This window comes from Mycteria americana, chromosome 5 (genome assembly GCF_035582795.1).
Source record: "Mycteria americana isolate JAX WOST 10 ecotype Jacksonville Zoo and Gardens chromosome 5, USCA_MyAme_1.0, whole genome shotgun sequence".
NCBI classification, from domain to species: Eukaryota; Metazoa; Chordata; class Aves; order Ciconiiformes; family Ciconiidae; genus Mycteria; species Mycteria americana.
This window is the reverse complement of record NC_134369.1, coordinates 33,546,051-33,571,235: the sequence shown is the minus strand read 5'-3', so window position 1 is coordinate 33,571,235 and position 25,185 is coordinate 33,546,051. Positions and strand designations below refer to the sequence as shown.

At 48.1% G+C, this 25,185-nt stretch overlaps 2 protein-coding genes across 8 annotated transcripts in view; one reads left to right on the top strand and one right to left on the bottom strand.

Moving 5' to 3' along the window:
- Window positions 1-19,146, top strand: part of PAPLN (papilin, proteoglycan like sulfated glycoprotein) — a 53,124-nt gene extending 33,978 nt beyond the window's left edge. The window contains exons 12-28 of the mRNA XM_075501500.1: window positions 775-982; window positions 2,755-2,931; window positions 4,241-4,397; window positions 5,032-5,118; window positions 5,646-5,949; window positions 6,080-6,197; window positions 6,895-7,024; window positions 8,264-8,918; window positions 9,680-9,817; window positions 10,599-10,723; window positions 11,646-11,784; window positions 13,220-13,357; window positions 14,005-14,132; window positions 14,728-14,836; window positions 16,189-16,364; window positions 16,920-17,126; window positions 18,855-19,146. Coding sequence (XP_075357615.1) covers window positions 775-982; window positions 2,755-2,931; window positions 4,241-4,397; window positions 5,032-5,118; window positions 5,646-5,949; window positions 6,080-6,197; window positions 6,895-7,024; window positions 8,264-8,918; window positions 9,680-9,817; window positions 10,599-10,723; window positions 11,646-11,784; window positions 13,220-13,357; window positions 14,005-14,132; window positions 14,728-14,836; window positions 16,189-16,364; window positions 16,920-17,095 — 2,965 coding nt within the window. The 3' untranslated portion in view covers window positions 17,096-17,126; window positions 18,855-19,146. The remainder of the gene's footprint in view (window positions 1-774; window positions 983-2,754; window positions 2,932-4,240; window positions 4,398-5,031; window positions 5,119-5,645; window positions 5,950-6,079; window positions 6,198-6,894; window positions 7,025-8,263; window positions 8,919-9,679; window positions 9,818-10,598; window positions 10,724-11,645; window positions 11,785-13,219; window positions 13,358-14,004; window positions 14,133-14,727; window positions 14,837-16,188; window positions 16,365-16,919; window positions 17,127-18,854) is intronic.
- A 1,606-nt stretch (window positions 19,147-20,752) lies between these two features.
- Window positions 20,753-25,185, bottom strand: part of NUMB (NUMB endocytic adaptor protein) — a 98,454-nt gene continuing 94,021 nt past the window's right edge. For 6 of the 7 annotated variants that reach the window (XM_075502847.1, XM_075502850.1, XM_075502851.1 and 3 more), the window contains one exon: window positions 20,753-22,683. In XM_075502847.1, the coding sequence (XP_075358962.1) occupies window positions 21,974-22,683 (710 nt within the window). In that variant the 3' untranslated portion in view covers window positions 20,753-21,973. Of the gene's footprint in view, window positions 22,684-24,422; window positions 24,567-25,185 lie in introns of all 7 variants that reach the window. The other variant, XM_075502854.1, reaches the window with a different exon arrangement.

Genomic DNA, 25,185 nt, shown 5'->3' with positions numbered 1-25,185 from the left:
GGGAATGAAACATCACGTTGTCCCTGAAGCCAGGCCATGTAAGCTGCCCGGCTACCTGGGCAGCTCTGAGACACAGGAGTGGACGAGGGCAGGGATTTTAGCATCCAAACAGTCAGGTTGTTTTGTGGATGTTCCCCCTTCCGTTAGCCAGGGTGTATCATTTCTGTGACAGCTTCAGCAACCAAACACAGGACAAAATCTATTTAAAGTTTTTGGGGCTTTTTTGTGTTGCTGTTAGAGAATTTGGCCAATGGGAGGAATAAACCAGCTTTCTACTGGCTGTCAGCGAAAAGTTCACAAGCACTTCTGGGAGTGTCTGGCATGGTTTGCAGGCAGAGTGAGGTCTTGGCTTGGTTTTACTGTTTCTGATAATGGCTGGAGTGTAATGGGTGGTTAGGCTGGTGTGGGTTGCTTTTCTTTTAGGTGAACTGGATTGTTTTCTTTTTTTTTGGTGTTCCATTCAGGCATGACACTTTTGCAGACATCAAGAGACCAAAAGCCATGGAGAAAAATCTTCCCCCTCTGGGAGAGCTCTGCAATTCCAGAGAAACAAGTGTTTGGTAGTTGGGGATTTGTCTCTGGCGTGGGACTCATGCTCTGCATTGCCAATTAAGCTGGGCAGCGCTTGGTCAAGTGGGAACTCACCTGTGACTCTATTCTGCAAAGGGACATTTTCCCTGCCTGATTACAACAGGGACATGGCACTGACGTCCCCTGTGCCTCTGGGCAGTTTAGCTGGGCTTACATTTGTTCGCTTGATTCTGTGACCTGCAGGTGGAAAACGGGGGAGTGGGGATCCTGCTCAGCTACCTGTGGTGGGGGCACCCAGACTCGCTCCGTTTACTGTGTGGCATTTGACGGTCAGAGCTCCCGAGGGGTGGTGGATAACACTGAGTGCATGGCCTTCGCACAGCAGCCTCGCAGCAGCCAGCCCTGCAACGTGAGACAGTGTGCGACCTGGAGCACGGGGCCCTGGTCAGAGGTGAGTCTCTGTGTGGGAGGCAACTGCCTCTTGGCACATATTGAAGGAGGATCTGCCAAAGCCTGGGGATAAAGAGCCAGGCTCAACTTCTGGGTCTGTAAAAGGTGTGTGTCCCTGGATAGGTGGCGTGCAGAGGTGTAGGACTTGTCCCTGCAGTCCTCCAAGCAAGTTCTCCAGCTATAGCAGCTATGCACTCCTATAAACACATCCCTCTTCCTCAAAACTGTGCGTGCCCCTGCAACCCTGCTCCTCTCATTGCATGTTCTCTCTTCCCTGGTCTCCCAGTCCTTTCCCCGCTCCTGTATTTTTATCAAATCCACTGGACCTGGTACTGGCTGAGTTTCCGAGTCAGACCTGGTGAAGGCGGAGGGCGGGCGTGAGAGCTGCCGTCCATCAGCTGATGATGTGCAGCAACACTCCCTCCTCTGTAAAAGAGGAGCTCGTGGCTCCCGCCTGTGCTGTTTATTTCCACGCATATTGCTGCCTCAACATTACTAGCCCTGGACAGCAGTACTAAAATCACAACAGTCGGTAAGCAAGATACTCTTGAAACACTGGTGACCTGCTGTTTGCTGTGTGTCAGTGCCGGCCTTCTCCGGACACAGCTGCATGATGCATTTTTGGTGCCTGTGTGCATTTATATCTCCAGGAGAGGAAACCATTCAAACTGTATGCGCTCAGTGCTGCCAGCCAGGCATTTAGAAGGCAACTTATGTTCAAGGGCTTAGAAAGTAAAGGTAGTGTCTACTCAGTCCCTAAAGCACAAGTGAATTTTCCTCTTTTAAAAGAAGTACATGCATGCTTGCAACATTTAACTTATGATCTTGTGGTGGTACTTTGAGTGGCACAGCAGTATAAAATGCAACTTTGAGGCATGATAACCTAGACTGTAAAGTCTTTTTTTTTTTTTTTTCTTTTTTCCCTCTTCTCTTGTGAGATGCGAGGTGTGAATACTGCGATGACTTCAGGGTTGTGGAGTAAGAGCACCGTATGGGGAAGGCACGAAGTGTCGTGTTCTTACAAACCGATTCCTAACTGATTCATTCTGGGGTTCTCAAAAGCAGCTGTGTTTCGTGTACTCTCAGAGATAAAAGGTCATTCTAGTAAATGAGTGGCTGAAACTCAGCTGGGAAGCTCATCTAAAGTAATTCAGACTGTCCCCAAGTTAATGCTCTCTGTAAGAGACCTTGGTAATTCATGGAGAAGTAGGCTGGATTCCAGGAAACACCACTGTGAATTTAAGAGGACATTGAAAATGTCACAAACCAGTTACTAGTATAGCAGTTGTGTCACAGCTCCACACCATAAAAATGGAGCACAAGGTCTTCAGGCAGAAGACATGAGCAATACAAGAACCTAATCTTTTTATCTTCCCTTGAATTCTTTACCTTGAGCTGATTTTAATCAGGAATAAATAACATGAGGTTCCAGGTATTTCCTGCCATTTATTGTTCTCAATGTATTCTGCAGTATTGATATTTTTCCAAAATCATTCTCCGTGTCTTCTTTGGTAGAGATCAAGAGAAATTATATGACTAGGCCAAAATCATCCAGTGAGCTCCAGATCTCCCAGACCCTATCCACCATGCCTTATTGTCTCTTCTACAGCATAAACAACTATTCTGCTAACTCCCATCCCAGAAGATTATTTTAATGATGGTTGGGTTTAGGCCATCTCAGAATGGTGCTCTGCCCTAACGTTAGGGAGCACAGCCTGGAAATGCAAGTGGAAACCAGGTGCTTCCTTGTAATTGTTGGGCCCCTTTCTGCAGTGCTCAGCCAGCTGTGGGGAAGGGGTCCAGACCCGGACCGTCACCTGCAGAACGCAGCAGGGCTCTCAGGCTCAGGACTTCTCTTGCCTAACGGAGCCAAAGCCATCGGCCACCCAGCCCTGCCTTAAGGAGAACTGCATCCAGGAAATTGGCTGGCATGTTGGAGACTGGGGCCTGGTGAGTATCGCACTTTCACGGTTCAGAAATAACTGATTATATTGCTGTGCTCCTCGCAAACGAGCTTTGATCCGTGCAGTCCTTATGTTGGCTGAGACTGGGAACATGTACTGCTTCATTACCAGTCCCTTGGCTCACAGTTGCGTTGTAACTGGCACTAGTAATGCTCCAGTTAATCTGCTGCCTGCTTTGTATGCAGCTGCTACAAAAAGAAATCCTTCTGAGGGGGGGATTATAGTTTCAGTGACGGTGGCAAAATGCGGCCAATAAGCTGAAACAATCCACTCTTGCTGCTTACTCCCAATTCTTCGCTCCATCGCTGTGAATAGCAGAACAGCTCTCTGGCCGAGTATGGCTTAGCGCTCCAGGCTTCAGGACTGGTCATTGCGTTTGGTGATATGGTTTAAAGTACATTTTTGTAATTGTTCAGATAAACTGTGCTTCAGCCGGATTAGTCTTGTCTTTGTGGAGGGAGCCGGACTGTGTTCAGCCTGGGAAAAGTGCCTGGAGAAGGAGATAGGGGTAGATCCAATGCATCGGGTGACTTCCAAACACACTTTTTCCCTTCTGTGCTAGCCAGACCAGCTTGTTCTGAGTTAAAACATGTTACATCTGGTTCTTCACGAGATGTGGGCCAAGTTTTAATAACAGCTAAAGAAGTTGCATACCTTAATCTGATCTTTCCTGGCCCCTGGCTTTCCAGTATCAGAAGGGCTCCTACCTGCGTCTGAATAAGAGAGAGAAATACTCTCCCAATGTTTGCAGAGCTTGCCACGAGCAGGTGGGTTACACAGATACCTCATCCTCTCCCCTCCCCTGAGCTGCTGCTCATTGCTCCCTCTTCACCCACAGCTTCCAGTGAGAGGAACTCCACTTAGCTGCTTACAAGAAAGCCACCAGTTTGCTTTCCCATTCTAAACTGTTGTTCTTGAATGCATAGTTCAAAACTGACCCTCTCGCAGCTGGTGGATCCTCATAGTATTGAGGTGCCTTCAGGCCAGGCTGAAACGATTCACTCCAGCTCCCTGCCACACCACTGTGGGTAGCAGCAGCTCATCTGGATGTTACAGGCTGAGCGTGGCTCAGAGCCTAATGCTTCAGGGCTGGGCGCAACATTTGGTAGAATGGTTTAAAGTACGGTTTTCTAATTGCTCAGATGAATCCAGCTGAAGTATTGTTTGCTTTGTCTTGGTGGAGGAAGCTGTGCTCAGCCTGCAGCTAATCATGCAGCTGTTCCACACTTCTGGTCTGTGGGGTTTCTGCATTCGGCCTCCGCCACGTGCTCACTTGCCTTGTCTCTGTGCCCAAGTGTTCGAAGAGCTGCAATTCGGGCATCCGGACACGCCAAGTCATCTGCGCTGACGGCGACTCCAAATTCTACAGTCCTGAGACATGCAAAGCCATCCAGCCACAGAAACCAGCCACCCTGGGTAGCTGCAACATGCAGCCCTGCTACCTGCCACAGCGTGAGTGGTATTGCTGCACACCTAGCTTTTCCTAAGATGCTTTTGTTTAGGAGTAGAAATTCCCAGCTCTGCACCAGCTTATATTGTCCGCTTCTTGCCTGCCTGTCTCCATCCTGTGCGTTTGTTTTGCGCACATAACCATGGCATCTTCAGAGTCCCAGCACCTGTTTGAAATGTATGTAGCAGGCTTGAGAACAACATGGGTGTGTGTCCATTTTGAATCCAGTATTCTGTGATGGCTCTGTTCCAGTGCGTGCTGCAGACTGACCCCAGGACTCCTAGTCAAGAGGGATGGCAACATGGGCAGGCTCAGTAGCTAAAAACTATAGCCGACTCTCATCCCTCTGTGGACCAGCTCTAAAGGAGGCACAACTGCTCAGAAGATTTTGCTTGCTGTCTGTGTCTAGTCTTCATGCCAGAGCTGAAATGCGGACTTTTGTCAGCCTGCCCATCGCAGGTCGCTGTCCTAACGATCCAATCGAATCCAACTGCTGCTCAGCAGCTGTTCCAGGAGAAGAGAAACATTTTCATCACCTTTAGTCTCCTGTTGGCTCCTGGATGCATTTGCAATTTTTAGAACATAGGGCTGGACTTGGACTAACTGCACTTATTTTGTCGATGTCTCTCTTTGCAGAGGTCCCCAGTATGCAGGACACGATGGGATACGATGTCACTCGCCAGTCCTTGCTGACGCGTTACAACCCAAACAGCCCTGCTGCAGGTTTGGAAGAATTTTGTTAGTTTGTTTTTTTGGTGATTGTGGACTTGAAAGAGGGTGTGGTAAGGGAAAGGTTCCTCCTTTTCTTCATTTCTCGTGTTCATTTCATGGGCTTCTAGAAATCTGTGGAGCCAGGCACAAAGTGTAGCTTCTTTGACACGACGGTGAGCAGTATCTGAATCTGTCCATGCAGAAGAGACTGTACGGTATACAGATCCCAGGCTCTGGCAGCATGGCTTAAGTGCTGGCTGAGAGAAATGCTGCGCAAAGCAGATCACAGGAGGAAGAAAGGATCATGTGAGGGGACCACAGTAATGTGGCAGGTGGTTTCTCATGGGACAACAGGAAGAATGGTCAGGGCAGTGAGCAAAAGAACCTCAGGACAACCAAATCCAGAAGAATAGGCCAGAAGACACATATTCAGGTGAAATCCTGATACGGAAAAGCCTGCCGTGTAGCTCTGAGCAGGTGAAAGAGAGCAGAGATGAGGAAAACTGACCAGATTTTGATGCTCACCTGCATACTTTAAGGAGTTCTCTCCCCAGATTCTGGTGATGAAAGGATGCTCCCTGGGAGCTCCACAATCCATAGCACCTCTGGGAATCACCACGCTCCATCTACCAAGGACCGTGCCACCAACTTGTTGCCTGTTCGCTGGGAGTCCCAGTCACGCTCATCGGGTTCCCATCAGCTCAGCTCCTCTCAGGACCCCGCTGCAGGGACTGGCTCTCAGGACTGTCATCGGAGCCCACACGGCTGCTGTCCAGATGGGCGCGCTCCGGCCTCAGGCCCTTTGGGGAGAGGTTGCCCCTTCGGCACTTGTCACCGAAGCAGGTAGCTGGAAGTAGATAGGTCTGAGCAGGGAGGCATTGCCTTTCCTGGGGGCTTGCTGTAATTTACAGCCTGTGCCTGCTGAGCCGGGCAGGTCAGATATTACTGCAGCCGTTCTGCCTTCTGCCTGTAGGTATGGATGCTGTCCTGATGGAGTATCGGCTGCCCAGGGTCCAAATAACATGGGATGCCCACAATATTACCGTGATGTTCAAGTGAGCAGAAATCAGCCCACTGCGGCTGCTCCAACAGTAAGTTACAAAAACCCTTTGCGTTTTAGCCGTCCATCAGATACGAAGGTTCAGATTTGACCCTGGTGACTCAGATTGCAGGTTTCTGTTGTGCTTCATCTCTGCCAGTAATGCTGGAGAACCAATACTCCAGGCATGGCATCAAGCCCGTTGGCCCATTTCACTCCAGTTCAGTCTGGGGCATTCACCTGTGATCCCCTGTAAGCAGGGGACAGAGTGGGTGGTTGGGAGATGTCTGAGAAGTAGAAGACCATCCTGTGTAGAACTGATTGAATAATCCTGAGTAATCAAATTTCTGTCGGTCACAAACTTGCCATCCAATTTCTAGGCGAAAAAATGGGAAAAACCTGGCCACTATTACTCGCCTTTGTCAACTGTGCAGATTAACTGAAGGCAAAACAGTCAGGGAGGTAATTCTGCTCATAGCTTGGGGTGCTTGGTGGGGCCAGCTGAAAAAACTGGCCTGCTGCTGGGCTGGCGAGGTCTGTCTTGCAGAGAAGTGCAGCCCTGGCTCCATGGCTGACAGCCAAGTTTCCCACCCCTTCCCCGCATGAAATCCTGTAGGAGGCAAACGAACAAATAGTGGTTCCTCTAACAGCTGGCCTTCTGCAGCCGACAGCTTGGACACGGTGCCTTGCATGTGCTACTGTCCTCATGTATGCATGATAACTTTTGGCTTTCAATTCCTGTCTCGAAGGCAAGCCAAGCCTTGTCCCAGCAGCACCCCTTGGGCGAGTGCCGCAGTTCCGTGTACGGCTGCTGTTTTGACAATGTTGCTTCAGCTTCAGGTCCTCAAGGGGAAGGATGTCTCGATAGGCCCAACTACCGTAAGTGATGCTTTGGCTTCTTGGTTTAGAAACATAGGAAGAGTCCTACAGGATCCAGTAGCGTATGGAAGCTTCCTGTGTTAGAGGCTCTGCTCTCTGCAAAATGTAGTAAATTATCTCTTTGAAAAGAAAGTCTTCCTGGTGGCTGGGGCAGGGGAAGCTTGGAGGGAGTGTAGAAAAGCAGCCAGATGGTTCAGTTCTGTCAGCTACCGCAGAAATTGTCCTCTGCTGGTAGCTGGACAGAAGTGTGTTTGTGTGGTCTCTGTCAGTCTGTAGGACTTCTGGGGAGCTGTTTGCCCCTGAGAAGGCACCCTGATGCAGCCTGGAGTGCTCCAAATTAGTTACCTGGGTTTAGAAGAAGTAGGGTCTCTCTGAGGAAGCAGGGCCGTGCTCAGCCTTCAGACAGCCCATGGACAGGGGTGGAATGAGAGCTACAGCTAAGGGTGGAGGTATAGCTCAGGGCGGCATGGATGCTTTCAGCCAGCAGAGTTCAATACAGTGCCTGCTGTACTATGAGGGCACCAGAGCTGTTGGGCAAAAGCACCTGTGCTCCTTTAGTTCCAGCTGTATCCTCTGCAGGCACATTGCTGCTGCATTGCCTTGCCCTTTTGCCGCAGCACAGAGATTGCTTGGTGGCCAGCCCTGTGGGGCTGCCTTGGGGAAAGGGAAAGCTCTCTGGATCCTCTCTGCTCAACCACAGCTTGGCAAAGGACCCCTCAGTCAGAGCCCTGCATCCAGTGTTTGTCAGCATATGGCTGTGATACCTGTGACTCGGAGCACAGGGCTCGGTTTGTAGACACATTGGGCTGTGCTCCTCTTTATATCAATGTGTGGAGGGGCATTCTGTAATGCATGAGGCTTCACAACTGGGTCTAATCCACTTGTTTTGTGGGCTGGAAACGTGCAAACAGCAGCCACGTGCCCCTTGCAGAAGAGGAAACCCCAGAGCCAACCTTGCAGCTGCACAATTCCCCGAGGAAGGCCGTAAAGCATCCGTCTAATATCTAGATTCAGAAATGTCTCTGAGGTTGATTCTCCTTCCACCCATGGCAAAACTGGGGCAGAAAGAAACATGTGAGCAACTGCCCAATTTCAAAGCAGAGCTGGGTGCAAAACTCGGGTATCCTACTTTCCCACCTGCCCCTCTGCCAAGGCCCATCAGATCATCTAGGCTTGAAACACCCGGACCTTTGCGCTTCATGACCCTCACATCTCTCTCTGTTCTGCTCTTTTTGGTAGCGTATCCTGTCATATGCCTGCTGCCCAGTGCCCATGGCCCCTGCACGAACTGGACCACTCGCTGGTACTTTGTGACTGTCGTCGGCAAGTGCAACCGGTTTTGGTACGGCGGCTGTCACGGCAATAAAAACAGCTTTGCCTCGGAGGAGGAGTGCATGAGAGCATGCCACAACTCTGGGGGGGTCAGTCCTCTGGAGCATCAGCCCTCTTCTGGCACAGGAGTCCTGCAACACCAGCACGCTGGCTCCCGCTCTCGTACAGGGGATGCTCGGGGTCAGCAGCAGCCGCCATCCCCAAGAGAGTCTGCAAGTCACAGCCAAGAAGGAAGAGCTTACGGGGCTTCACAGCCCACGCAAGACAGCCACAGACAGGACAGCTGGAGAAGTGAGGTGCTGCCAGAGTCTTTGCCAAGGACTGGTGTGCTGGAGAGCCAGCGCTGGGGCACCCAGCAAAGCAGATTGGACAGCCCGAACCAGCTGCACCTGTGGGAAACAGCAGTGCCTGGGCCCTCGGAGAGGCAGAGTAGCCGTGGCCAGCAGGTGCAGCCCCATGAAGGCAGGCAGTGGCATAAGGCTTTCGGAGCAGATGTTTCCATGACGGAGGGATTTGGGCACCAGGTGTCTGCAGACTCGTTCCCAGCACGGGCTCTGCACAGGTGATGATCCCCCACCCCACCCCGTTCTGCCAGCTCATTGTGAAGCATCAGTGCAGCTTCCTCTGGAGTGGAAGTGTTGTCCCAGCTGGGACCAGCTAACTGGGAATACCATGCAATGGATTGGCTATACTTGTGGCCCTTTGGTAAATCAAGTTATTCAGGCCCTGCAGTTATCTGCTGTCTCTTTCCTTGCACTCTCCCTGCTCTCTGACAGTACTGGAATTATGGTGCGTAAAAAGACTGCAGGATCCTGGGGTCCTTGTCTGGGAGGCATTCTTACACTGTAGATGAGAATCCATAGGTGTTTTTCTTGTTCTGACCAAAAAATTTAGCTGACTTTCTGACTCGAGGGCCTTTATCTCAGCACTGCATGGAGCAGCAGGGGGTTGTTCCAGGGAAGATGCAGAGTTTGGGTCAGGACCCAGACAGCGTCACCCTGAAAATCAGGAATGCGTAGAGCTAGATCTAAATGTGTCTGCACTGGATCTGTGTCTGTCTGCTGAGCTGAACCTAGTTCCTTCAGAAAAGCGGGGTTGTAGGAGACTCTCCCTTCCTGGAGATGTTGTAGCATTCAGTCTGTCCAGAGCAGCCTTTGCCAGGTAGGAGAGGGCTCCCCACATGTTGCCTGGTGCATCTGCTCAGGGCTGAATGGGCAGCCAGACCTGCTGTGCCCTGTGGTTGTGACTCATCCAGAGCCACATTAGAGGATCCAGAGGAAAGGAGGGCAGCAGAAGTGCCAATGGAACTGCTTTCTCTTGCAGAGCCATCCTGGAGGAAGCCAAGCCCTCTCTTGTGACAGCAGCTGTGGGACAAAACATCCAGCTGGTCTGCAAGACAGGCATGTCCCCCTTCTCCAGAGTGGAGTGGATGAAGGACGGCCGACCGGTCTCCTCTGACAGGTGAGCTCGGCTCCCTTCATTGTAGAGCAGATGGGCTCCTTGCTGGGCAGAGTGGCAAATATGCTTGCCCGCTTTCTTTGTAGCCTTACTGTTCACATTCTTAAACAGCAGCGACAGTCTGCAATAGTATTGAGGCGCTGGCTAGCGTTATGGGGCAGAACAGGTGCTGTCCCGTAACAAAGCACTGGTGGAAGCCGACATGTGGGTAGTGATACAGAAAAATGTTGTCTCTGTAGGATTCATCTTGGCGCAGCCCTAAGTCAGTAGTCCGGGGTGAAGCTTGTAGCCAAATAACTCAGAGTTCCTCTAGCTCGAAGTTTCTGGTACTCCCATCTAAGATACAAATTTTTTTTAAAACTACTTTTAAAGCCTGTTTTTCCTGGGAAGCCTGTTTCCAGCAACAGTTTGGAGCTAGACAGTCATTTTGTGTTATGAAAATCACAGTTAAGAAAAGCCCAGTTCTGCTTTTCTGTTTGCAGATGACTGCTGGGGCTCAAGCTCCCGCCTGGAAGGGCAGTTTGCCTCCTCGTGGGAGAGGGTTGCTGAAAGCAGTTCCCTGTTTTCCCATCTCAGTTTCCTCTCTGTTCCTGACCTCCTTTCTGCTGCAGTTATTTCCCCTGCCTGTGACCCCTCTGTGGTCAACAGAGTTTTGTTTCTTTCTAAGCCGGGGAGGGCACTACATGGTGATGGTTTACGCAACATCAGCACGAAGGGCGGCTCTGCCTCGGCCAGTTGCTGTCCGTGGCCAGGCAGAGGCAGTTAATCCTTGCTCCTGCTGCAGGCACACCTACCAGTCCGACAGCTCCTTAGTCATCAGCCACGTCAAGCCAGAGGACGCCGGGACTTACAGATGCCTCATTTCTGATGGGAGGACAGAGAGCCGACAGATTCAGTTACAGATCATAGGTGACTTATCTTCCACTTAAGACCAGAGAGGTAGCTCAGGGCTCCTTGTTAACAGTTATTGACGACAGGAGCAATAAGGCCAGCTGCAGGAGCAAACTTCCTCCGCTGCCGCACTGTGCTAGCAGCGTTGCCTTCGCTCCGTGGCAGCGGCGTCCCAAGAGCTAGTCAAAGCAGTCGGTCTCCTCCACCGTAGGGGTGCCGAGAGGGAGTGTGGGGGCAGCAGGGCTTCTTTTGGTGTTGCCTCATGAGAGCGCTTCCTCCCCTGCAGTGCCAACCCATAACTGGAGTTGTGGCTTGCCTGTAACTTGCCCCACTTCCAGCACAGCAAGCATGTCTTCCTCCCTGAGAGCCATCGGCTGCCTCCTGAGCCCTGAAAGGAGGCTCCAGAAGAGGGGTTTTCTGCAGTTAATCTTGAGTCCTCCATCTCGCACCATAATGTGACCAGTCTGCCATAACTGTCTGTGCTGGTGCATTTATGTTTTGTGTTTTGCCCAAACAGGTCCTGCTGGGTAACAAACGATGCCCTGTTCTGAAAAATGTGCCTTATTTAAGAAACAAAAGCAAAAAAATATGAAAGACTAGTCTCAAAAGATGGGCCAGCAAGGTACCCTGTAGCCTTCAATCTCTGAAGCGTACTGTGTCACAGCAATGGCACATGGGGCAGAAGGCATGGTGGCCTAAGGGATGCTGCAACATGTTCACTGACAGAGGAGAGAAAGGAGTCTAAAATTGCGTGCCTGCAGGTCTGTGACTCTCATTAGTAGACAGCACAGGCTTACTGCACTAGTCAGCCAGAAAACAGATGGCTGAAGGGCTCTTTGGCTCCAGTTCAGCAAGCTCTCCCAAGCTTATAGAAGCCCTAGGCAAGAGGTCACAGTAAGAAGGGTCCTTTTATTCACATATGGCATTTTATTTTGAATAGAGTACCAGAGCGCTGTTCTGGCAGAGGGTGAGAGAGGTCGGGTCCATCATAAGGAAAATCAGCAGCATCGAGAGCTATCCAGAGGCAGGAAGGTTGTACAGGCAGCCGGTTCCTCTGTGCATCAGCAAGTCACATACAGGTAAGTTCACATACAGCAACAGTTTGTCCACCGTGCCCAGCTGATGAACCATATGGCATCTCTTCATGTAGAAAAGCTGAAGATTGGAAAGGTCCTGGGTCAGCTGTTCTGGGGCACGGTTGGGAAGCAAGCAGTACTGAACTGCTGACGACAGGAACGGGCGAAGATCCCAGTCGCAAGCTGTCTTCTGTCCTCCCCGAGGGTCTCTTGAAAGAAGCATGTTCTGAGCAGAGACGCGCAGGGAGGCTGACAGCAAAGGAGCTAGGTTCAAACGAAAGTAGAAATATCAGGGGCAGCATCCTTAGCTGTTCAAGTTAGTGTAGGCAGAAAGAGAAACCTGTTCTGGAAAAAAAGCAAAGCAAATAGGAACTGCTTAACCAGCACAAAATAGACATACGTATATTAAAAAAAGCTCCAGTTACTTTATCCCCACCCATTTATTTTAAATATTTTGTGAACAAACCAGTTTGACTCAAAACTATCTCCTCGTGTACTAGGTGGCATATTTGGTAGCTTTTTAGCATGTTTCTTTGGTGCTTCTGGGCCCCACAGAAATAAAAGGGTACAAATTAGTTTTGCCTTAAATGCAGCATGTTGGGGCTCCAGATTAAATGGGACCATGATCTGATCCCTCCCTTCTTTTGAGTTTACAGCCTAAAACCCAGCCAATTTGCTGAACTCCCCAGCAACCTCTTTAGCTGCTTCTGCCTAAAAGCGGAAAGAAGTGATTCATTGAATTAAGAGCATTGAATTAAGGCTCTTTGGTTTTGTTTTTTGAGATCAAGTATTCAGGTCAGAGAATGGGGGTGGGGGAGATGATGTTTTATTTGACTCTGGGAACATCATGGTTTAGTTCCCTTCTGAAACGGTGTGTAGCTGCAGTTATAAGAGAGCAAAAAGCATGAGGAGATGAGTAGTGTGAGAGCCTGACCTCAACCTTTCTGCTGCATGAAGTGGGTGGCCAGCTCCTGGGCCTTGCGTGCAGTCGGGTGATTGCAATGGGCTCTTCACACCCCAAAAAATATCTGCTCATTTTTGTGTGCCAGACAAGCACCTTGGGGGAAACTTGCTTGGTGCCCTGATCAGGACTTTGTACCATTTGCCATGTGCTTGTGTTGTTAACACTTCCTAGGTTGTTATCCAGAGGGATGCTATAAGAAACAAGGCTTCTGTCTCTAAAGGGCTAAGTTGGCTGGCAGGAGTGCAGCACCAAGCTGTGCTGAACTGGGGCAGGATTTGGTGGAGGCTGCTCTTCTCTGAATGTTTGAGTGAACGTTGGTAATGGCAAGTATCAGAGCTCTGACGGGAGCGCAGAGACCACCCTTTCCCGTTGGAGGCAAAAAATAAGGCTTGTGATTAACAGAGCCTTGTGCTGAAGGTCAAATGCTGAACAAGGAAGTTTCTGCATCTTTTGCCGTGCTTGTGGACTTTGCAGATTGAGAATGGATAAGAGCGAGCCCTCAGTAGTGGAGGCCAACATCGGGGAGAGAGTCAGACTGCCCTGCACAGTGGAAGCATCGCCAGCTCTCGCCATTGAGTGGCAGAAAGACGGGCAGCCCCTCTCCTCTCCCAGGTGAGCTCCCAGGCGGCTCCACCATACCCACAGGCAGGTTCACGTGGAGCAGAGCCTCCTCCTTGCCTTGCCTTCCCTGTCTCTTCCCTGAGAGAATGGAGCTGCTGGCTGTGCACCTAGGGCCTGTTCTGCTTTATGCTGGCCAGCTTCTTCCATTAGGGCCAGACCGTACTGCCTGACTGCCCTAGCCTCACTCACAGATCAAAGTCTGAACATTGAACCCTCGAGTGAACAGCTGTGATACAGGGTCTACAAGTGAGCCAAAGCTGAAATTTGTTCATCTACAAGATTAGCAAAAAGAGGACAAGCAAATTTGCCAAAAACCAGCTGGTCTGTGAGCCAGGGTAGAGGTTCACAGCAAAGAGAGAGATCAGGGTGCCTGCAGTGAACTTCTACAGCTGCTGGTGCTGCTTTCCTGCAGCTCCCCTCACCCCCTGCTCCCAGAAGCCTGCTCTAGCAGCAAGCTTTTCCAGAGTCTACAGCACTAGTGCTGGGATTTGAGGACCCGGAGTTGCATTCCAGTTTGAATTGAGCTGCTACTAAACTTTTGCTCAGTGTTACTACAAAGTTGTGCACAAGGCTCAGCTTCAGCTCTGGTGGCTGGAGCCCCAGCACAGGCTGAGGGGCTTTCTGGTTTTGTTCCCCAGACACAGGCAGCAGTCAGACGGGGCCCTGGTGATCAGCCGGGTCAGCTCTGAAGATGTCGGCTTCTTTACCTGCATTGCCTCGAATGGACGTGACCAGGACCAGCGCCAGGTCCTGTTCCGACCTCTAGGTACTGGATGGATGGAGGCATGCATGGCATGTCTGTACACACACACACACGTGTGTGCACACAAGCAGGCAACAGGGAGGGCTGGGAAGTGTGGGTTTCTTGTCTGGCCATGCCTCTTGGCTTCACACCTGATGTTTACCAGGCAGCTTGAGGGCACGGGAAGAGTGAGTTGTTTTACCCAATGGTAATCTGTGTGTGCCTAGTAGATCGCGGTGCTCCAGGCAGCTGGGAAGAGGGACTAATAGCACGGGAAGAGTAACTCTCAGGGCCTTGTTTCTGGGACACTGGTGTGGAATGGGTATAGGAACAAGAGGAACGAAGGAAATGGTTCTGCTGTGCATGTGATATGCTTGTGTCCAGCTGGAGGAAAAAGCCCTTCGAGGCCTCTGCTACTTGCCCTTGCTTGGGTTAAAGCCCTTAGGAAATCCACATTCCCCATAGCAAAGCGTCATAGCTCCGAACACACTGTTTCAAGGCCTAGGGGCTTGTAGCTCATCACAGCGTACGTTGGACTTTTCCCGTGAGGGAATGTTCCTGCTACCAGGGGCAGCATGGCATTGTCTTCCTGCTAGCGATGATTTCCCTTCTGGTTTAGGAGAGCTGAGAATCACTGGTCTTCTGCCAAGCATCACGGTACCTGAGGGAGGGACTGCTCAGCTTCATTGTACAGTGACTGGCAACAATGTGAATATAAGGTGGTCAAGGTGAGCAAAAATGAGACAGAACTTCCCTTTCCTTCTCTTCCTGAACCTCCTCACTTACCCTCCAAATAATAATGCAGGATGCCTGCCAGGTAAGAGAGAGACCCACAGCTCTCAGCCCCAGCTAGCATCACCTACCCTTTCCTAATCAACCTGTCTGTCACCCTAAAAATCCTGGGCAAGATCCCTGTGGGTTGGTAGGGGTCACCAAGTTCATATTCCAGCCAAATGAGGAGGAAAGCAGACTTCAAGCTAAGATTTCATGGAGTTCAGAAGGGCTCCATGCTGGAAAGCTAGTGACGTTACAGCAGCAAAAACTAACAGTGAGTGACCAGAGGAAGACCTTTAGTTGGTCTTTATAAAACTCTCTCTGCCCGACCCTAGCAAACCTTTCAGCCCCTGCAATAACAGCGACTCTTCTCCCAGCTTCCTGCTGTGACAGTTCTCTCCCTTTACTGTCAAGGGAGAGCAAAGGAGAATTTGAAGTGTTTTAATAAAGGTAAAAGAAAAGCCGTGTCCTCTTGATGGTTTGCACTGAAACTCTGAACTTGTGCAAGTGTGTGGTGGTTCCCCCCCCCCCCCCCCCCCCCATTTGAAAATAATCAGTTCTGTTTTGGAGCCTTCTTGCAAAGGATCCAGAGAGATGGATTGGTAATTGTTTAAATCCCTCTACTCCAAGGGGTAGGACTGAAGTGAGCCATCTCACAAAGAGAGCTTTTCTTCCATGTGCAAGTTTGGTATTTGAGTTAACAAAATGATGCAAGTTTCAGGGTCTGAATGAAACCCTTTTCAGTGAAACAAATTTCATTTCCTTGGTAACTAGGAGCTCATAATTCAGGCAGTTTTCCTGTTGGGCACAGAGTATTCCAGGAGGAACAGAACACACACAATCTTGCTGGTATTTTAAACATTTTTTAAAAATAAACTTTTAAGGGAGAGGAAAGAGGGCGCATTGCTCACTACCCCATATGTTCCTCAAGCAATATGCGCTGCTATCAATGCCAGCCGAACAAGCACTGCCAGACCACAACCCGGAGAGAGGGAAAGGCACCCTGGATTTTCTCTTAGTTCCTCAAACCTCAAAAATGTGTAATAGCAGAAAGGGCAATGTCTTTCTACAGAGCACACGCTAGCTACCTCCCACGCAGACAATGGGCTAACGGATGCAGACTCACTCAGGCTCGTGTTACTACCCAGCTGTAGAGCCAGGTCGTGGCCAAAGAAGATTTCTTCTTCCTTCCTGCTGAATTTGTAAAAATCCACCCCTTTCACCGAGCATCAGTTCCCAAAGAGCACAGAGAGCTCCTTTAGCCCCCATGGGTGGGAACAGTGATACAAAACGTTTTTCACCACAGGAACGGAGTCCCCATGCGGGAAGATGGCCACCACATCCGCCTGTCCCAGGATGGACGCCTGGTCATAGGCAACGTTCAAGAGGCTGACGAGGGATCCTACACATGCAGCGCCTACAGCAGCAGCAACTCCGTCAGCGCCAGCACGGAGGTGAAAGTGCTGCGGAGCAGGTCTAGCGGTGAGTACAACCTGTCCTCCCCGCTTCTCCCGGCACCGTGCCTGCCTCTTGGCTGCTATTATAAGTCCCCCCCATTGCACGTGCCCATCCACCGCCAGCCTCGGGCTTTGGGGAGCAGCAGGAGCCCCTGGGTTGTGCTACCCAAGGAACCTTGCTTTCCCTGGGTGGAAAAACAGGACGGTGGAAACAACCCCCCGCACCAGGGCGCTGGGAGCCTAATTAACTTCCTGAGGCCAAAATGCCATAGTTGGTTGACCAAATAGCTGGCTGCGAGATTCGTATTTGGACTCTGGACACCATCCAGCTGGCTTTACACAGGGTGTAGAGTGGTGTCGCCTCATGAGATCAGCCCCAGAAACTGCATTCTCCTCCTGTATCTCACCAGATACCAGTTTCTCTCTCATCCTTGATGCTGGACTATATTTAAAACAATCCCCGTAGAACTGGCGGGGTGGAGAAAGCAGGAACGTGCTGTGTCTTTTGGGAGGGAAACAAAACCTGAGGATAAGCCCTGGCAGTGTATTTACAGCTGCTGCCCCTTTTGCTTGGCTGCAGGTACTGCGAATCACGCCGTGGACCCCAGCAGAGAGTGCGTGGACCAGCCACACCTCGCCAACTGTGACCTGATCCTGCAGGCCCAGCTCTGCAGTAACGAATACTACTCCAGCTTCTGCTGTGCCAGCTGCTCTCGCTACCAACCGCAGGCCAGCCCGGCTCGTCACCGTGGGTGACAGACACCCCCACGGCCACGTGAAAGTACAGGTGACCGACTGCAAGACTGGAAGTCTGAACTCTGTCCTTTTACCGCATGAAACTGCTCTGGGAGCTCTGCCCTGCTGGAAAGCTCAAGAGGGTGAATTGAACAAGAGTGTAGTGGGTGTAACGGTTCAAGGGTGGGAGACCCACCACCCTCAAGTGTATTGCAAACTTCTTTTCCCCCCCTGTATGCCTTCCTGTAGCTAAGCCATCTCTTCACAAGTGTAGTTGCTGTCACTCACAGAACAAGATGACACTGGGAACGTAAGGGTGCTGTGACTCTAGAGGAGGCAGATAACCAGCGTGAAAGAGGGAGAGACCAATTCTTCATGCAAGCACGAGAGAGAAATGCTCTTAAACAAAAATAATCTCTGAAGTGTTTGAAGATGGGCCTGAACTGGCTTAACCAAAGCACTAGTGAGCGATGAACATTTGTAATCCTGGGGAGTACTTTCCATCTAAATGCAAAGGACTCTGGCCATGAGAAACAGCTTGATGCATATAAAATTAGCATTCAGGTCCTATGAGATTACTAGCTTTAGGGATGCAGCTGTAATGTCACAGTACTGTAGCTGTTTTATTCCAGTAGACCTTAGACAAATTTCTAGCTGGGTCAGTTTGGTTTCTGCTTGACTGTAATCAGCTTTGGAGTGAAATGCAGAAGCAATGCTTCCCAGAAAGCTTAAGACAAGATAGAATACTTTTAGCCCTTCATGAATGTTAGGGGTAATTTAGATGAATATACCAACACTGTTATCTGTTCTGAGATGCTGCAGCTTAAGTATCACTCACTCTAGGAAGGCTCAGCAGATAATTTTGGTTTTTTTCTGAGCCAGCACTGTGGTGTTGAATTCATTGCAAAGCTGGGCTCGGTGCTAGCATTGCGCTGAGCTTCAGCTTGGGGAGGCGAATAATGTACACACAGAAAGGCGTGTAGGGGCATTTGACTTGCCAGAATAAACCTCCCAAGGATCTGCTCTAGTCTCAGTTAACTCCAGGAAAGCCTGGCTCTGCCTGTGGCCTGGGCTGATTCTGCTGCTATGGGCTGACAAGTGAGGACTTCCAGATGCAGGGCAGCTATAGCTGAAAAGCATCCTTCAGTTCAAGACTAACTCTGAGTGGCAATGAGCATGCGTGTGAGGCTCTGAAAGAGAAATTTTCAGCATTAAGGGGGGGGTGTTGGGAGGTGAGATTATGTAATGATTTGTTAAGCCAGGAAAGGGCCTTGGGTGTCTTCAGTATCGCAAAATGGAATTATAACTTCTGAGCAAAAGCATTTTTTACAGCCTCCATGGTATTGTTGTACCCTAGCATCAGCCCTAACAGTCCCCCTCCTCCTCATTCCAAACTCCCTGCTGAGACTTGGATGGGTTAATAATATTAATTAGCACCATCACCCATTTATTATTTGCATAGATGTAGCTATAAACTAGTAGACTGGTGTGTAGTGTTGGTGTTTTGGTTGGGGGGATGGAGGATTGGCTTTTTTTTTTTTTCTTCTCCTACTTCTGTTACTTTAATTTAAGGCTTCTACGGCAGGCGGCTAATTGAGGACTGTGCTCATACCATGCTCCTCTCCTTCAGTCCAGACTCAGTACTCAGGGCAGCAGTAATACATAGGTGTAAATCCCCAGGCTTGACAGCGTAAAGCTGGTTTGGATTCTAAATCCAGTAAATCAGTTCAGCTGCACCTAAAAATAAGAATTACTAACCTAATGATTGCACTCTTTTCAGCACAGGTATGGCTTCAGGATTGGACACACTGCTTTAAGATGTGAACAAACTGAAAAGTCTAGAAGCAATCCAGTAAAGGAGCAAGAGGTGACAGTTACCAGCTATTTGGGGGTGGGTCTTTCTGAGGTCTGATAGAGTCTGCTTGTTAGAAAAGACAACAATACTTATTTTGCAGTTAAGATGCTTTAATTTGATTAGGGAAAAACTTCCTCTGCTGTAACTCATGGCAGGCATTACAGTGAAAGGTTTGAAGTTGCCATCATTGGATATTGCCATCATTGGACTGAGCTGGTCCTGAGAACTTCTAATTGTGTTTGCACATAATTTTGCATTTAACATCTCAGACCAGCATTTTGTGTGTGTAGGATATTTTAGTATAGAGTATGACTTTGCCTTTTGAGACCAGGGACTAATCACAGACTGTGTAAACTCCAGTCTTTGTGAAGCCCTCTCAGTTTACATGTGACAGGCATAGAGGGTGACCCTGCTCAGGAGTACGGTTAGAAGTTGATTGTGGTTGTATCAGACCCTTTTGTCCCAGAATAAGCAGTCAGTTCTATCATATCCCTTTCTACTATGTTAGAGGCTCTATTTTTAGAATATTTAAATATTCTGTGTAGTCAGCTTTCATTTAAGCTGTATGGTTATACAAGATGTGGCCAGGGAGCACTTTCTCAAGACGCATGAGGGCTGTAACAGCCACCTGGATTCTGAGGGGCAGGACTTTAACAGTGAAGGTGCTTCAGTTAGGTGAGTGTTTATTCCTGACCTCCTTTCAGCTGCATAACCATGGGAATAAAGATGGTTTTGAAGGCACGCAGTTCACTGCTTTAAATACATGTCATCACTGTAATAGTTAACTAAAGGGTCTTTTTACATTTCTTCTATTTGGCAAGCTGAGCTTTCCCCTCTATATAGTGCCACTTAACTGCTTAACTGCATGTTTACTTTTCTGATTTGAGGCTCAATATGTTCGTTTTTTCCCTAAACAATGGATTGTAGGAAGGTCATATCTCCTTTACTGTTATCTCCAGGGCAGGGGAAGGGTGTAGCTATACTGGGCTATTTTCAGCTGATCTTTGGGCACTGCTGTGAAAGATAATGGAACTAACAGAACAAAAGCATGTATAGTTTATTCTATTATAAATGTCTACAAATATTTGCTTACTTTTTGAAAGCTGAAAAAAGCATTGGTACCAACTCAAATACCATAGGGAATGTTGGCCATTACTATTCATCTCATACTAAAACCAGGTAAGAATCTGTAATTAAAAAAAGCCCCGGTTTTCTAGACCATATCACTGTGAGACTCACTGTACCTGCCTGGAAATGGAAACTGCTGGAATCTAGGGCCAAACAAAGGGAGCATTTCTTCCCCTTCAGGTTACAAAGTCTAAAACTACATGGTGCACATAAGAATGCAGTAAGAAACAGTCATACTAACAGGGTAGGTATCAACTTACTGGGAGAACAGAAAAGGAGTGAAAATACACTGTCTTCTCCTGTGGCTTTTAGTAGTAGGGGAAAGAAAACCAAAGTGAGTTTTCCTTTTCGAATGTTAGTGTCTTCATATTACATATACACATGTCTGTATGTAAATATTCAATGTTAGCAAATACAGTGATGCAAACCCAGAATCTGAAGTTTTCATTAAAGCCCTCCATTTCAGAGCTTTAAATGGTTATGGGTCACAAGGATATTTGCAAGTTCAGTCTTAAAGTTCAAGGTAACCTAGCATGGTATACAAAATGAGAGGTGTTAAGATACCCTTACTAAGCTTCCAGGTTGGCAAGCAGGGCTCATCTACATCCACCTAATAACACAGAGGATACCCAGCAGGGCAAATCCTGAAAACTGGAAGGAGGGGGAGAAATAAAGCTTTCACAGACAGTGCTTCTACCACCAACATTTATTTCTGTTAAAGCAGATTATAAATCATCAGTACAAATATATATAACTTACATTTGCTTGTAAGGCCAAAGTTTAAAAGTAAAGTTAAAATGAGATGGTTTTCACAAATCACCAGAGGCAGAACCTGGACCAGCTGCAGCCTTAACCACAAGGTTTCACAAATCAGTGGAAAAAAACCAAAACCAAAGTTAAAAACCTCTTAAGATCTATTGACAGACAAACATAAAATGGTTTCCCAGGTAGCCCCAGGATGTAGATATGATTACAGTAAGTTGTCACAGTAGTGTTAGAACCAATAGATTAAGACAAAGAAACTGCAGCAATACATGAAAGGAAAAAACCCATACTATATATAATATGTAGCTTGATTCCGATAAAAACCAGTAAATTTTCCCCATGGTTTTCAAACCATGACAATACTGTTCTTTAATTTTCTTTAAAACTACGATATAATGACTTATTGGTTGTGATTGTTGTTGCAATATGCTACTTACAATGAACAGATACAAGAACAAGCTAGAGCCCCTTTTTCCACCCCCCCAATATTACTTACAATAAGAATCGGCGATAAATCAATCTTATGTACAATTTCTTACATCCAACCCCCTTTTTTTAACCTTTGGCAAGATTACTTACAACTCATACAGCTTTTAATATCCAACTATTTAAAATATTCTAAATGCATAAAAATAAAGATTTTGGCTTTACTTTATTCTTTACATATAATATTCACTTTGTTACTCAAAATGGAAGCTCAACTTTTTCCACAAACCTAGCTTTTGCTAAGCAGGTGACAATCTCCCACCCATATCCACCCCCCACCCCATTTTTTCCCTGAGGGGGAACGTCCAGGACTCGCAGGGCATCAGAAGGACACAAGGACAAAATCTGCCTTCCTTTCTGTGAGATAACTGGTGTTTCTGCAGAACAGGCTTCGGGACTGGGTGCCTTTCTTTGCTCTGTTTGACTTCCAGCTTTCCAAGTGAGGAGGGAATGCAGACTGGGGTGGCTCCAGGATTCCTTTTAAGAACTGCACATTAAATTCTCTGTATGTTTATATCCTCCCCGTAATTGCTCCCTCTTTCTAACTCATTTTCGTTTGAAGGGACCTTTGGGATTATCAAAGCAAACTGATCAGAAACAGTCCCCTCTGCTCCCTTTATCCCTCTATTCTAATGTACAATTTATCCACCCCCCCATAGGACTGCTTAAAGTTCAATCTCAAATGTCTTCTGTAAATCACTTGAGAAGGGGTTAGTTGGAGAGGGATTAGTGCGCTGCTTTGCCTTGCTCTCTAGTGCTGCCCACTGTGCTTCAAATGGGTCTACCTGTGGAGCAGCTGCGGGAGGCTGCGAATGCTTGTCCTCTGCAGCCCATTTGCCACCATCAACTCCGTTGAAAGCTGCAGAGCCGTTGTGCTGCGCAGGTGGATTGAAGAAAGGGCTGGTTGTAGCACTGTTGCTTTCGTACTGAGGGAACGTCTGCTGTTTGACAAGACTGGGTGACTGATGCGGATGGGCTGCTGGAGTGTGGCTTGCAGTGCCAAAGACGTTGGCTACCATCTGGGAAGGTGTGATTCCAACCACAGGTACGCTTGGGGCTGCATAGGTCATCCCATTTGCTACAGCATAGGGCTGAGCTGGAATAAATGCTGGCTGCATGGGCGGTACCACACCCACCGGCACAGGCTGAGGCGCAATGAAGGTGCTGACCGGGAAGGCTGGCGCTGACTGGGAAGCTGCTGGAGGAGGCTGGAGGAGTGGCTGTGGGGCTGGGGCTGGGGCTGGCTGCTGTTGGGCTCTGACAGTCTTTGAGACCTCTTCCAACCAGCGGTCTGCCTCTGAGGGAGTACGTCTGTGATTTCCTTGGAAGAGACTTGGTGAGGCCGCACCTGAGGAGGTGCTGCTCCATTCAGTGCCTGGGAAGGAAAGCATGGGGAAGTCATTAGTATTTCCACTCCTCCCTCACCCCTTTATCAGTTCGAAAGGCTGGAGGATGTACACAAGAACAGACAGGCCTCCTCCCTCCACGGCCGAAAGACTGCTACCAACACTAGAAGCATCTTTATGCATCCATTGTACTGTTCTGGTATAGGAAGACATCGGTCAAGAAGTGGTAGAGAAGAGTTTCTCCACTAAAATGGAGATTTTTTTCTTCATAGCAGACATCTGAGACTTTAGGGCATGCAGGAGAGCTGCCGCCTGCACTCATAACTTAGTGGCAATGATATAGTCCATAACCACCAATTCCTCTAGCTGGGGAGTATCAGTTTCTGAATGTACAGCTCAGGACTGGTGGACTGTTAGAACACAAAGCTATAAGAAACCGGTTTTAAGACTCATTTGCTCTGTTTCCTGAATTAAGGCTTTACCCTCTAAAGGACAGTAATATAATGGTACTGGGAGTTGAAGACAACATTCGTTTTTCTGCCCCATACACACTGAAGTGAAAAGTGAGTACTCACTATGATGTACATGAACACTTAAGGCAATACATCTAATCAAATTACTATATGATATGTAAACTCTACTTGCTATGACTCCTTTATATTCTTCCTCCATCTCCACTCACTCTTCCCTTACTCTTTTCATATATAATTCAGGTGCTAACCTCTCAAACTCTTTTGCAGTGTTCAACACTTAGCATTTTAGACTTTTCTTCTATAAAACCAGCTCTTATTTTAACTCATTTATCTTCAGTGATTAAAAAAAAAAAAAAATCACCATCATTTCCATTCCTCCCACAGTTTCAAAACTATCTCCCACCAGCTGAATTCTGGTTTTCCTTCTCCCTACAGTTTTAAATTCTCTTTCCCTCCCACAGGGCCTTGCCAGGTTTCCAATGAGATGAGAAAAGCAACCAGGAATGCTTAGAGATGGCTCTGCAATTCATGTGTTATTTGGTGTTTTGGAGAAGTGGAAAATCATTACTGCTCAGTAGTCTTCATTCAGCCTGATCTAGTTAAACGCCATCTAAAGATCAGTTTGCTATTGTTTTTACAGTGGGAACTGTTGAAGGCAGAGCTTAGGGACTCTCTCTTACGGGGGAAGACTTACTGAAAATGGGTCTGGTACTCTTACAAGGCCAAGGAGAACCTACTATTTCACTACCAAAGTTTCTCTTTTCGAGTCAAGCTTACACAAGGAAATGATGTTAGTTTGATTGTAGCCTTCTAGCATACATGTCCACATGGGTGGCAGCCATTTAAAGTACCACCTTACATTGTATATAACTATAGACAAGGACTGGAGGGACAGACTAAACTTATTAAACAGAAGAAAAGAAACTCTAAAACCTTTAAGCAACCAACTTAATCTCTCCTTGCTACGTTGGTGGAAAGAACGCACAAAAATTGTTTTGGGTACGCATACAGATTCTTTTCCCTTCATCCCCAGACACACACTATTTCATTACTTCCTTTTTAAGCACTGGATTTTCTAAAATGCTGCCAAAATAAGAATCAGTCCAGCTTATAGACCCAGAACCAGCGAGTTCATCGCTTCCCTCCATCCACTTGTGCAAAAGGCTACTACTTCCGGCTTTTGTTAGTGTTCCTTCCACTTGCCATTAAGTGGCATCGACAATTGTCTCAAGGGCTCAATTACGCTTTTGATCCAAGTTCTCATCGCAAGGCACCGGATCTACTTCCAATCTTACCAGCGACCATGGCTGCAGCTCCAGTATTAGCAGCAGGAGCATGAGCCCAAGGATTGGTTTCACGAACTGGCATAGCTGTGGACACTACAGCAGCTTGGGATGGTTTAGCAGCAAGCACACAGAAGGCAGAGGCAGTGCCATTAACTAAAATGGGAGCAGACAACATCAGTGCAATTAATTCATGCAAGGCATGCACGTGACTGGAATATTAGTGGGTCATGTCATACCTATCAACATACAACAATTTTGGACACTTCCACATGACAGCAGTTTGTGTAAATTAGCCAAATTGGACTGACAGTCGATAAAGCTAGTAAATTCCATTTCTCCAAGCCAACGCTTGTTAACAGAATCGTGGGGTGGTGGATTTTTATGTATTTGGTGAGACCTTGAGTTCTGATGACCGAGTGAAATTAAATTTGTTGTTTCTATAGAGAAGAGATATGGCTCACCAGAAGTTACTGCATGATTAATTTTAGATTCAAAAGAAGAACAGATTTCAGATGCAAAGTAACAATAACTACATTTAACAAGGCGAGGTTCTTTTTTCACACAGCTTGTATAAAAGCTTACCAGTGAAAGCAAGATTAGAGGCTGCTCTGAGTTCTATAGTTGGCATCTCTCCACAACTTATCTAAGAGTTTGTGTGAAAAACCGTAATCATGTGGTGGCACAAAATCTCTTCCCTTGTGGGATTTGGCTCCTGTGACACACAGTCGGTAAGGTTTTGGCAGTTCAGGAGGCAGAATGTTAAAATAGCCAT